This window comes from Microcaecilia unicolor, chromosome 2, assembly GCF_901765095.1.
Source record: "Microcaecilia unicolor chromosome 2, aMicUni1.1, whole genome shotgun sequence".
NCBI classification, from domain to species: domain Eukaryota; kingdom Metazoa; phylum Chordata; class Amphibia; order Gymnophiona; family Siphonopidae; genus Microcaecilia; species Microcaecilia unicolor.
In genome coordinates, this window is record NC_044032.1 from 490,919,358 (window position 1) to 490,932,525 (window position 13,168).

The 13,168-nt window shown below is 41.6% G+C and overlaps 1 protein-coding gene across 2 annotated transcripts in view; it reads right to left on the reverse strand.

Annotated features, from left to right (window-relative positions):
• Positions 1–5,347: 5,347 nt before the first annotated feature.
• MFSD10 (major facilitator superfamily domain containing 10) overlaps positions 5,348–13,168 on the reverse strand; it is a 103,102-nt gene continuing 95,281 nt past the window's right edge. The window contains exons 11-12 of one of the 2 annotated variants that reach the window (XM_030191132.1): positions 8,373–8,462; positions 5,348–6,422 (exon numbers count right to left, since the gene is read on the reverse strand). In XM_030191132.1, coding sequence (XP_030046992.1) covers positions 6,316–6,422; positions 8,373–8,462 — 197 coding nt within the window. In that variant the 3' untranslated portion in view covers positions 5,348–6,315. Of the gene's footprint in view, positions 6,423–7,909; positions 8,285–8,371; positions 8,463–13,168 lie in introns of those variants that run through there. The other variant, XM_030191133.1, reaches the window with a different exon arrangement.

Genomic DNA, 13,168 nt, shown 5'->3' on the forward strand with positions numbered 1-13,168 from the left:
CCAGATTTTAAAGGCAAGAAGTAACAGCAACAGAAGACTTCAGAAGGGATCTTCAAAATCTCTGCAAAATATTTCTTCAAGGTATCCCTAGGTAGTTCAAATGGCACCTTGGGAAAGTTCACACATCTCAAATTGCGATGCCTCACTTTGTTTTCCAAGGTTTCAATCCTATGATGGGTAGAAAGTCTATCCTGAACCAGGGAAATAAGCAGATCACCATGTTGTTTCAAAGTCTGTTCCACCTTTTCTACCGTCCCAATAAAGGCTCCAATGTTCTCCTCCTGTTGAGCTTTATCTATCTGCAATTTGTTTGCAATTGCAGCAAGTTCAATAGAAGTTTTAGTCACCAAGGACTCTAACTGAACCAAGATACCAAATAGGATTACTAGAGGTTTAACCACAAGGCCCAAGGAATTAGCACCCATTACTAAGGTGCTAGAGGGATGGACCCAAGTTGCTAACCCTCCAGATGACACAATCATCTTACCAGCATTTACAGAAGATAGTCCTGAGGGAGCCTCCAATACCAAGCGGGCTTCTGCACAGGTGGAATCCCCTCCAAGCAGTGCATCACTAATCTGCACATTGGAGGTTGACTTGGCATCCTGTTCTCTTCATCACCTGAAGGTTGGCAGTGGGGGTGGGCTCCTCACATCTGTGCTCAGCAAGCACACCTGCATCAGATGTTGAGCCGTCTCCTACTCTAGAGGCTCGTTAGCTGGAGATGTCTCAAATTGGGTGGGAGTAGCAAAAGTTATCAGAGGTTGCTGCTCTGTTGATGGCTTAGGAGACACTGGAGGGCAGCTCTTAATCTTACTTCTGCACTTCAGTGTTATCGCAAAAGGTAAATTAAATACCAATATTCCAAGCTCAGGCACCATGCTGCCTACACAGTGTTTCAGGAGACCATCATCTTGGATCAAAGGACAGACTTTCAAATGCCCAGTTGGATATATATGCTAATATCAACTTTGTTAAATGTTTCAAACATATCCATCTACTTGCTCTCATTATGTTACTGAATTCTATCATTCTGTCTCATTGCATTTTCAAATGTAAGCCACATTGAACCAGAGTTTGCTTGGAAAAACGTGGGATGTAAAATAAAAATCCTGTAAAGATTAACTCAAACTAACCTGTTTTTTTTTGCTGGGTTCTAGTATTACCATATTGAAAATGCGACCATACAATGCCTTTGTGTTTATGTTCCAATAATAAGTTAAACGATTAACTGCCTTTCTTGGATGCATGATTAGGAACACAAACCCAAGTTACTTATGTAGTTTCACAATTCCTCATGAGCTCCTTTTATTATCCACCAGAAAGAAGAGATAAAGAGTTTTCAGTTTTGGCACAGAAAAGTCATCACAAGAAAAAACAAAATAAGAAAAACCAATGGACTGCATTAGGGGCTTACAGCCCATTTAGTTATATTTAAACAAATGAGACAGCTGCATGAAACAAAATATTTTTATTGTTTTGATTTATAAAACCACTTGTCCCTGAAACATATGCTCAAAACAGAATAATCCATTTGTGTATCTAAAATGTAAACTTCTGTGAAAGAGATGAAGTGAAGATGTGATTCCATGTGCACCAATGAAAGGAGAGTTTAATTTTACTTCCATTTAATTTCAATATATTCCATCTTTATAACACCAGACTGAAGCAGATTACAACAATAGTTAAGATGAACCTATCAGGAAACAGGATATACTCACTGAAATTTAGCCCTGTATTCTATAGAACAGTGTAGAAAAAAGAGCAAAAATACAGAGTTTATTACTGCTGTTTCTACCAGCTACAACAATTTATTCTGCCATTTTAGTGATTTTCAAATTTTATTTCATGGCATATATCTACTGCTGGGAAGCTTTCAAATAAATAAAAACGATGTCAAATTAAATAATAATAAAATCCTTTATCTTCTACCTTTTAAGGCACTTCCTATCCAACTGGAACAGCTTTAGACTTTTTTACAGATGGACCATACATTTATTTCTAATAAGCACTTGCTATTGTTTTAATATGCATTTGCCATTGTTTTGGGTGACTCAACGTGGCGGCAAGCTCTGCCTACTAGCTTCAGTCCACATAATGGGCCAGACAGGCTCATGCCATCTCCTGTTTTCTCCAACCTCCTTGGTATGGAACAAGTAGAGCATCAGAAGTAATTTTTGTCAGATCCCTCCACTGCTTGAACATGGTACTTCATGACCATCATCTACCTACAAAAGATGAAGTGTAGGATTGCCACTTCCTTTAGAACAGAAGAATAGCCTAGTGCAGTGGACTGTAAACCAAGGGACACAGGTTCAAACCCCACTCTAACTTTTTGCTATTGAGATAGACATTGGGAAGCCACTGCTTACCCTGGGATTGGTAGCATGGAATGCTGCTACAATTTGGGTTTCTTCCAAGTACTTGTGCCCTGGATTGGCCACTGTTGAAAACAGGATACTGGGCTAGATGGACCACTGGTCTGACCCAGTATGGCTATTCTTATGTTCTTCTTCCATACAGGCTAGAAGAGAGAGTGGACACGCCTCATATCTGTTTAAGAGGCCAAGAAAAGATGCCTTTGGGGTGTACCCTCATCCTGCAATATAGGATGGAGGGGGTTCTGAATGGAGGAAAAAATTGAGTATTCCCCACTACAGGAAAGTACTCTGACAGTTGTACAGGGCCCCCAACCTTTCTCTGGCTACAACAGAACTAATGTTCTCAATGAATTCAGGCTGAGATTGGATAGGCCCTACAACTAGAGCCCCATGGCCTAACACTTGGTTCTCTGAACCAAGACTGAGAATCAATAGAGGTTTCCTGCTTTAAATCATTCAATGCACACTCAAAACAGACAGTACTAAATAGGTCTGAGATGCAAAATCTACATCAGCCCCAACCTGCTTAATGCTGAAAGAGAGCAGTCAAAGACAAGCTGCTGATATAATAATAAAAAAAAAAAGAATAAAAAAAAGAAGTTGCACCTTTGGCAGTGGGACTACATTATGACTAATGTATCCAGCTAATACCTCAGCCATTTTCCTGTCCCACTATACCTCAAAATTGGCAACGACCATATCAGGCAGACTTATAAAGGAGCAGTCATCCTCTCCAACTCTCTAGAGAAAATTCTCAGAAGTGGAGAATAATGGAGAGGTCACACCTGCAGTAGCTCTTGTTTACCAGTGCTTTTGCTGATTTGGAATCTTTCCTGGTTGAGATAGGCAAGAAGTGAGGAAAGGTGCATGATCCTTCCCCTGGCTCCTACCTCTACTCCCCTGATGAAGCAAGTAGAACTGGAATGCTTTTGGGCTGCTGAAGCCCTGACGATCTCCTCTCCTGATGATCTCCTCTCCTTCATCCCTGCCCATTGAGGAAGCAGGCAGCAGTATAAACAGGGCTTCATTAAGCCATGTGGAATGGGTGGCACCTCCACAGCCAAGAAGCAGCTCAGCTGAGGTTTGGCGGGTTCCTGAAGTATCCCAGGCTTCAAAGGCACTTCTTGGCATGGGGAGATCTGGGAACCTGGGCCAAGGTGAAGGCAATATGAATCTAACTTCATTTTTGGAGTCCTCGTTATATATTATTATGCAGAGAACTAGACTGGTGGTGACCTTTGCACTTGAACTGGACCATAATACTGTTCTGAAGCTTTTTGTTTAGACACTTAGATGCATTGTTTATGGGATCAAAAATAAGAATTTTTCCCGAGTTGGTAAGAGAAACACAGATTACGTGCAAGGCCTATTGGACCAGGGCTTTGGCCCTGGACACCAACTTCGAGTTAAGAATTCCTTGTGCTTGTTTTTGTAATTTTGAGGTTGAACAATTTCAAATTTTTTAAGCATAAACAACTGGAAGATTTTCTAAGGGCTAAAGATGATATTAATGTCATTGTATGACTCGTATGTTCACTGTAAGAATCAGCTGAGAAAGGTAATTTGGAGAGTGGCCTTGTATAATTTTGTTATTGTTTTTTTCCTCTTCTTCTTGGATCTCCTTCCTTTTATTATTGACAGATTGTAGCTCTGTTTCCTTATATTTTGATCTTTTTCAAAAATTTCTATTTATTCCAGAAAATATGATGATATGTTAAGATGTGAAATTTAAGAAAGAAAGAAAGAAAGAAGAAGTAGGGAACAACCATGGTTTGGCGGCAGAATTCTCCTTAAGAGGAAGAGCTACTCTGAATGATGCAGAGTCATCTGGGTTGTGACACTAGCCTGAGAATCAACCTGTCAAATCTTGTTTTCTCCCTGTGGGGAATTGCAGTCACAGATGAAAAATACAAATTGAGGGGAGTTATGGGGATACTCCACAAGGACCTCAAAGATGTTGCCTTTTCCAGCTCTGGAATATTCTAGCAATTTGACAATGAACACAGTAAAGTGCCACACTAACCTGCTTGTCCTCAGAGATCTCAGTATTCTTTAACGACCTGTAATTTTAAATACATTTACTTTCTCTTCAGAAATGATATCTGAAAAAATACAGCTCCTACTGATTACTTTTGTTTTGCTATTTCAAGTTATATTTAAATTGTAATAAATTAAAATAAAACCCATTGGAATGTCATGCTCAAAAATTAATTTAAAAAGCTAAGCCTTATTCCTCAATTTCACATAAGGTTCAAGGGCTATACAGTCAGTAATGGAAGTGGCTATTATCAACTACTTTCAAAAGTCTTACTTGAAACAGCCCCCTCCCCCTTCAAAACCATGGATTCTCTACAAAAGTGTATGTTAATCACCAGGGGCCCCGTTTACTAAGCCGTGCTAGAGGCGCGTTACTGCTTTTAGTGCACAGTAACCATTAGCGCTCGCTGTGTAGGTGCCCACAATATTCCTATGGGCGCCTACACAGCGCGCACTAATTTTGTGCACACGCTAAAAATGTAAGCACCTTAGTAAACAGGACCCCAAGAGTTTAAAACCACATCTGCCACATGAAGTCAGAACAGGGTCCAGGCACAATGGGGCTAATCTGTAACAGGGCACCTTCCCTCCTTTATAGAATTCTAGTGTAACAGGGGATACATGCACCTATAACTGAGGCGCAAGAACGTATGCCAGCCAGAGAGCCTGCACCTGTCAGAATCATGCATAACTTATAGTATTCTATAAGTAATGCAGCGATGTGTACACCTACCTGTAAAATACACAGTATAAGATAGGTGTGCATTTACAGAATATACTTGCGTAGGTGCTATGCCATTATTCCAATAAGGGAAAGGGATCTGATATACTGCCTTTCTGTAGTTACAAAGCGGTTTACATATTATATACAGGTACTTATTTTGTACCTGGGGTAATAGAGGATTAAGTGATTTGCCCAAAGTCACAAGGAGATGCAGTGGGAATTGAACTTGGTTCTCAGGCCACTGCAATAACTATTAGGCTACTCCTCCACTCCATAGCTGGTGCCTACTCTATAATTTCCAAGTATGAGTCACAATACATACTGTTAAAGGTGGTATATCAAATTATCACATGCCACATATACAAGAATATAGATCTAAGGTTGAGCAGAGGCTGCATGATAAAGACAGAACAGTACCCAGGTGCTTCAGGGTTTCAGTGACCTTACACTAGGAATATATTTGGGGTATTTCATCAACTTTTTAAAAAGAGAATATAGGGGCAGATAAGGACCATAAAAACTTACCAAGGTAGCAGCTTTCAAAGGAAAAAAAAAGTAATTTGTTGCCAGTATTACATAACTTGACCTGTCCATAAAGTAGAAAAAAATGGAACCCAGTGCACCAACCTCAGTTATACTGAAGGCACTTTTTCTCACGTGCCACAGGTCAAATTAACGAGAATGAGCACAGTACTTAAAAAAAGGGAAAAAAGCCTATAGAAAAGTATTCAAATTAGAGTTTTGATTCTGTTTGAGCCTTCTACAATCAAATTATTTTCATCTGGCAGGAGTGTAAGGATGGGGCTGAATCAGTGTGTTATAGAAATATCAGCGATGAAAAACAAACAGAGGGGCTCTTTGGAAAGATCCACTGTAAAGTGTTTTGCCATTCCCACCCATGTGAGTTAATAGTATGTCTGAAAGCATTCTAGGAACAAATGAAATGCTGGAAAAGAAAACCACGATCTTCCAGCAGTACTGCTGTTAGGACTTACAAAACAGAAAGATTATGGCAAAAATATATGACATCCAGAACATATTTGATAGTTTGCTGTCAAAAGAGAGCACAAGCTTCTAGTACAATAATGTATCACAGTGTAGCCCTTAATCAGCACCAGAATGCCTGCCATGGCACACGCATGTGCTCAGTGAAAGACCTCCTTCCATTCCTGGTCACTCCTCCTTGGCCTGCTGCTTCATGCTGCCAAGCAGCAACAGTGGGAACAAGAAGCATGCGGCACAGATACTGAAACACACCTCTGCTCCCGCCAGCCAGTACACTGCAAATGAGAAGTCAACAATAAGAACTTCATTCCATCAACAGCTGGGAGCAAGATTGCAATTATTTTTAATGGTTAGTTCTATAGTGGGGGGTCAGGAAGGAAAGGAAAGAGGATGGAAATTGATATACCACTAATGTTTATCTGGGGGGGGGGGGGGGTGTATGACTGTCCCATCGGTAATTTTCTGCCCATTTTGGATCTGGCAACTTCCTTCTGCTCTTTTGGAGAATCCAACTCTATCAAAACTTGCCTCAGCTCTGAGAGTTCATTCACAGTTACCTGAGGATTTTTTTTCCCCACTTCAGTCTAACCCAGCCAGTGCAGCACAGGTCTTTGAAAAGTATGTTACAAATGCACCTTTGAGCCACTTAAGTATAGCTATGGAGATGACCGTCCACCCTCCCAGGGTACTGTGAACACTCACTTGGCACTATTTGCATTTATTTGTATACACATACAGTTTTGTATTTTCTTCAATTAAAAAAAAAAAGTATGGGATCCTTTTACTAAGGTGCACCGAAAAGTGGCCTGCGCTGGTGTAGACACGTGTACTGGACGCGTGCAGGTCTATTTTTCAGCGTACCTGCCAAAAAGGCCTTTGGGGGAGGGGGTTGAAAACAGACGTGCGGCAAAATGAAAATTGGCACGCGTCCATTTTGGGCCTCAGACCTTACCACCACCCATTCACTTAGCGGTAAGGTCTCACACGTTAACCAGGTGGTAATCGTCAGCGCGCGTACAATGCCGATTACTGCTCAGTTAGCGTCGCACAACAGAAAATAAAATATATCTTCCAGCGTGCGTTGTGGGCACGGGCGTGTAAAAAATGAAATTACCGCCTAGGCTATGCAGTAGCAGGGCGGTAGTTCCGAATTGGCGCGAATAGGCGCCTACGCGGCTTAGTAAAAGGGCCCCTATGTTTTGCATTTTGAATCATTTTTAAAGCTCTTTTAGAGAGAATCTGCATGCAATATATATTCAAAGAACATGAAAAAAATAATTTTAAGGATGCAGATGACAGCCAAGAAGGCTAGGCTAACTTGCACAGATGGATTATGGTGAAAAACCACAAATGTCAACAAGAGGGATAGGCTGGATTTTCTTTAATAGAAGCCTCGATAACCTTGGTGGCTCCAGAGATCATTACAAAACTTGGTAATAACACATAGAAGGGAGGCTGAGGTGTTGGCTTAAGTAGTGGTCTTATAAGAAGCAAGCTGAAGATGGCAAAGGCTTGAAATGGTTTAATAGCAGAGGTGAAAGAGACCATCGCTGTGGAAGATTTTGGGCCTGCATGGATCAGATATGGAGAACAGTGGTAGGAAAAGTGTTAGGAGGTCAGGTAAAGGACACAGGGCAGTGGGGTTCCCAAACCTGGTCCTAGAGGCACCCCAGTCAGTCAGGGTTTCAGGATATCCTTAATGAATATTCACGAGAGAGCTTTGCATGCAGTGGAGGTAGTGCATGCAAATCTCTCTCATGAATATTCATTGCAGATATTCTGAAAACTCAACTGGCTGGAGTGCCTCCAGGACCAGGTTTGGGAATCACTGACATAGGGAAAGGTAAGCTGTTTGCTTAAATCTGGGAATTCCTGAACATTGACCCAAAGTGGACAAATCTGAACTGGGAAGACTGGATGGTCCACTTTGGCATTTATTTGTCGTCACGTCATTTTCTCTGTTACTATACCGTATTCTTTGAAAAGCAGTATGAAGAGTTTCAGCTGCCAAAATGCTGAAACTGCTTATTTCCAAGACTTCTCGTTAGCAGGTATCATCTCAGTCCAGTTTTCCTCATTCACATTCTTTCAAGTTGCAAATTGTTTCCATGCTGTTGTGTCACATGAGCTTGCATAGTCCGTTGGATAAAATTGCTAGATCTACATAACTGTATGCTGTAATAAGTACAATACATGACCTGGATAAAATTATATCGACGACTTACCCGTTGCAGCAATAATGGGTCCCACAGCTCTTGCAAGTGCTCCAAGACTACGAAGAATTCCCATCACAGTGCCTTTCTGACTAGTCAATCCTGTGCAAGCAATACACCAAAATCATCACTTCTCATTTAAGGAAAAACTAAAGCCCCAACTCCTCTAATGAACCTTAAAAGTTGATTTTGCATATTTTTTACATTAACCCCTTCTGTTCACTCAAACAGAATAAAACAGGCAATACTAGGTAATAACATAGTAACATAGTAGATGACAGCAGAAAAAAGACCTGCATGGTCCATCCAGTCTGCCCAACAAGATGAACTCATGTGTATACCTTACCTTGATTTGTACCTGTCTTTTCAGGGCACAGACCGTATAAGTCTGGCCAGCACTATCCTCTCCTCCCAACCACCAGCCCTGCCTCCCACCACCGGCTCTGGCACAGACCGTATAAGTCTGCCCAGCACTATTCCCCGCCTCCCAACCACTCGTCCCGCCTCCCACCACCGGATCTGGCACAGGACCGTATAATGTCTGCCCACCACTATCTCGCCCTCCCAACCACCAAACCCTCTTCCCCCCCATCTATCCAAAGGAAAACCTAACCAGTTAATTTTCAACGTGACTGTTACAACATTATGGACTCCATTGCCAATTTATCTCAGAAAGGAATGGACATTCACAAAATTCAAAATCAGGTTTAAGACCTAGTTCTTCACTAAGCTGTTCAGCCATAAATCACAAATCCTAAATGTATGAAAGGAGGAGCTGAGGATATGGATGGTGGATCTGGAAATTGAAATGAGTAATAGAATGGCTCTAGTCTTCTCTCAAATATTATGTGATGCATCGGTTTATTGCATTTAGCAATTTTTAAAAGGAGAGACAAGGTTACGACCGGACTGGCCTCAGCAAAAGTAAAATGTTTATAAAGTTTTACGTTATTGTTCCAAAATACATAAGATACAAAGCATCTCTTTTACATATTGTCAGCAATGTACTGTTCTTTATAACTAAAATATCATTTTAAAAAATAAACAGTTGCTCTCTGATCTTTTAAAATATAATTTGGTCTATTGATGCCGGATTTAGGCACGAGACGTTCTCACAGCAGAAGTCTAATGCAGGGGTGGCCAAACTATGCCCTGAAAGCCAAACCTCCACTGGTAATTTCTCACCCGCTTCATATATCACCAACTGGCTCCAGCATATAGACATCTACCTATCCTGCACTTTTTCTGACATCAGCAGCACTCAGAGCCTACAAGGACTCAAAAATGTCAATGACTGATTAAAGGTGGACAATTCAGGAATTAGGTAATGTTGGCAGAGTGACCACATGGACCACTACTGCACTCCTGCCTCACTTCTAAAGGTTTCAGAATAGAATGCTATATAAATTGATTTTTTTTAAATTGCCATTTTGTCAATAATCGGATTGTAAAGAAACAAAGAAAAATGTCACCAACATAAACACATGTAAAACACAGCAAGCTAATTTTATAACAGATTAAAACGCATGAACCTAGAATGTATTCTAGATAATTTGCAATGTTTAAGTATCACATTTATTTGTCTCAGTTTCCTTTTTTAGCACAAGGGTAGTACTGCAAGTCAGACCACTGATGCACTGCCCCTCTCCCAATACAGTCTGGCTCCCAATGCAACCCTTGGGCGAAAAAGGTTTGCCCACCCCTGATCTTGTGCATCAATCCTCCATCCTTACTACAGAATAGGAATACTAAGAAAAATTGGCATAAAGATACAGAAATATTCTCCATTGAACTGGGAGCTACAGGCTGGATTTAAAAGAATTTTCGAGCATACCTGGATAGATTGATAGTACTGGCACAATGTATTTGACATCGAGCTACATGCAGAGAGGACCGCTAGATGACTGAGGGGTAAAAGGGGCAATCAGGGAAGACAAAGCCATAGCAGAAAGATTAAATGAATTCTTTGTTTCGGTCTTCACCTAGATATGGGAGAGATACTGGTGCCAGAAATGGTATTCAAAGCTGACGAGTCGGAGATACTAAATGAAATCTCTATAAACCTGGATGATGTAATGGTTCAATTTGATAAATTGACGAGTAGCAAATCTCTTGGACCGGATGGTATTCATCCTGGAGTACTGATAGAATTGAAAAATGAACTTACAGAACTATTGTTAGTAATATGTAATTTATCTTTAAAATCAAACATAGTACCAGAAGACTGGAGGGAGGCCAATGTAATGCCGATTTTTTTTTTTAAAGGTTCTAGAGGAGATCCGGGAAAGTATAGACTGGTGAAGCCTGACGTTGGTGCTGGGCAAAATGGTAGAGACTATTATAAAGAACAAAATTACAGAGAATATTCCAAAGCATGGATTAATAAAACACATCCAAAATGGATTTAGTGAAGGGAAATCTTGCCTCACCGATGTATTACATTTCTTTGAAAGAGGATAAAGGTGAGCAGGTCAATATTGTGTATCTGGATTTTCAAAAGGCATTAAAGTAACTCAATGAAAGCCTCCAGAGGAAATTGTAGAGTCATGGGAGAGGAGGAGGTCTATCTTCTTTTACCTTCATCCTATGCCCCCATATTCCAGGGTTTCCTTTCAGTTGAAAGAGACTCTCGTCCTGTGCATTTATACCACGGAAGTATTTAAATTTCTCTGTCATAATATGCTTTATGATGAAAAACCACTAACCATTTTAGTAGCCTCCCTCTGGACCGATTACATCCTGTTCACCTTTTTGAAGGTTTGGTGTCCAGAACTGTTACTGCACACAGTATTCTAAATGGGGTTTCACCAGAGACTTACAAGAGGCACTATCACCTTTTTTTCCTGTCGGCCATTCCTCTCCCTATGCACCAAAGCATCATTCTGGCTTTTGCCATCACCTTTTCTACCTGTTTGGCCACCTTAAAATCAGACACGATCACCCCTCAAGTCCTGCTCTTCTTTCGTGCACAGTAATTCACCCCCTATACTTTATCACTCCCTCAGGTTTCTGCAGCCCAAATGCATGACTCTGCATTTTTTATTATGATATCTTAGCTGCCAAAATCTAGACCGCTCACTCTTCATGCTTCATTGGAGTCCCCCTCATGTTATCCGCCCATTAGAAATGTCTAAGCTATTACAACTTAGGTATCATCTGCAAAGAGGCAAACCATACCGGACAGCCCTTCCACAATAATTGCTCATAAAAATTTTAGAGAGTCAGATCAAAGCCAATCTTTGCAGCACACCTCCAGCATTGCACCAGGAAATAAACTGGGCATATTAGTTGGGTATTACTGTTCATATCTACCACTATAATCTGTTTTTCTATTAATTAAAGCCCTACACAGATCTAGGCATCAAACACAATAATATCCAGAGAGAAAGAGGAGACAAAGTGAAAAGATTATGCAATGCTTTTGAATCAGAACAAGCAGGCTGTGAGTCAGGCTCTTAAGGCCAACAGAGAGACAAAAAGTTATAAACCACTGAGAAGGCATTTCCTGGATGAGCAGTATTAAATGGCTTTAAATAAATGTTTACAGATTAACAATTTTGATTTTGAGCACAGACCGTAAACCTACACATGCCTTAGAATGTAGACAAGTTGACATTACTTGACTTCTTGGGCAGTTTTTATCCAAAGCAGCTTACAAAAATATAAAAGTAAAATATTTAAATGAATCAGTATGATTAAATAGGAGAAATCCAGAAGAAAGTAAAAGGAGAAGTTAAAGATCTACATAGTAACACAGCAAATGATGGCAAAGAAAGACCAATAGGCCCATTGAGTCTACCCAGGATGGTTGATAGGGACTATACCCACCGTTTTCCCCCCCCCCCCCCCCCCAAAAAAAAAAAAAAATTTCCCCACCCTAAGTCCTGAAATCCCTCCTGCCTTTTCCCTCCTCAGGCTCCAGCCTCCCCAGTTCCTTCTCTCACTCCAAGTTCAGTTCTCTCTCCAACTCCCAACAAGATCCCTAATTCTGTCTGCCCCCACAATCTTCTCCCCCCCCCCCCCCTCCAATATGTCTCCTCCTCCTTCCCTACTATCACTATCTCTCCCCCCACATCAGTGGTACATTCTCTGCTTTCTCTCTCTCTCCCATCTCCATGACATACCCTCAGCTTCTCTGTCCCCTCCTCCAAATCCCAATGGCACACATTCACCTTTTGTTCTGTTGCTTTGTTCCCACCACCTCTCCTTGGCACAGTCACTTGTTCTACCAACCCTCTTCACTGCATACTGTCACTTTGTTCTACCACCCCTCCGACTCTCTTCACTGTACACTGTCACCTTGTTCCACCACCCCTCCGACCCTTCCCATGGCATACTTGCCTTGCTCTGCCCCCCCTCCCCATGGTACATTAATTCACTTTGGTCTCCCCCCATAGCACATTCCCCTTTGCGTGCTCCCCCACCTTCACCATCCCTCCCCATGGCAAACTTGCCTTGCTCTCCACCACCCTCTACACTTGGAGCTGATTCCAGCCCTCCCCCTCCCTAGGGTTACCATATTTGGTCCCCCCAAAAACAGGACACATGCCCTGCCCCACCACACCATGCCCCTTTCACACCCCACCCCATGCCACATATCACCCCACCCCTTTCACACACTCCCTGTCACACACACCCCAAGGGTGTCCTCCCCTCACCGTACTCTCGGTGGCCATTTTAAATCGGCACATGGACCGTCAACACTCAGCATTGCGAGGGGAACAGGATGCAGGGTAGTGCTCTGGGCAGGAAATAGGGGGCTCTTTCCTGCCCCAAAGAGGTCACTAGACCACCAGAGCAGTAGAGTA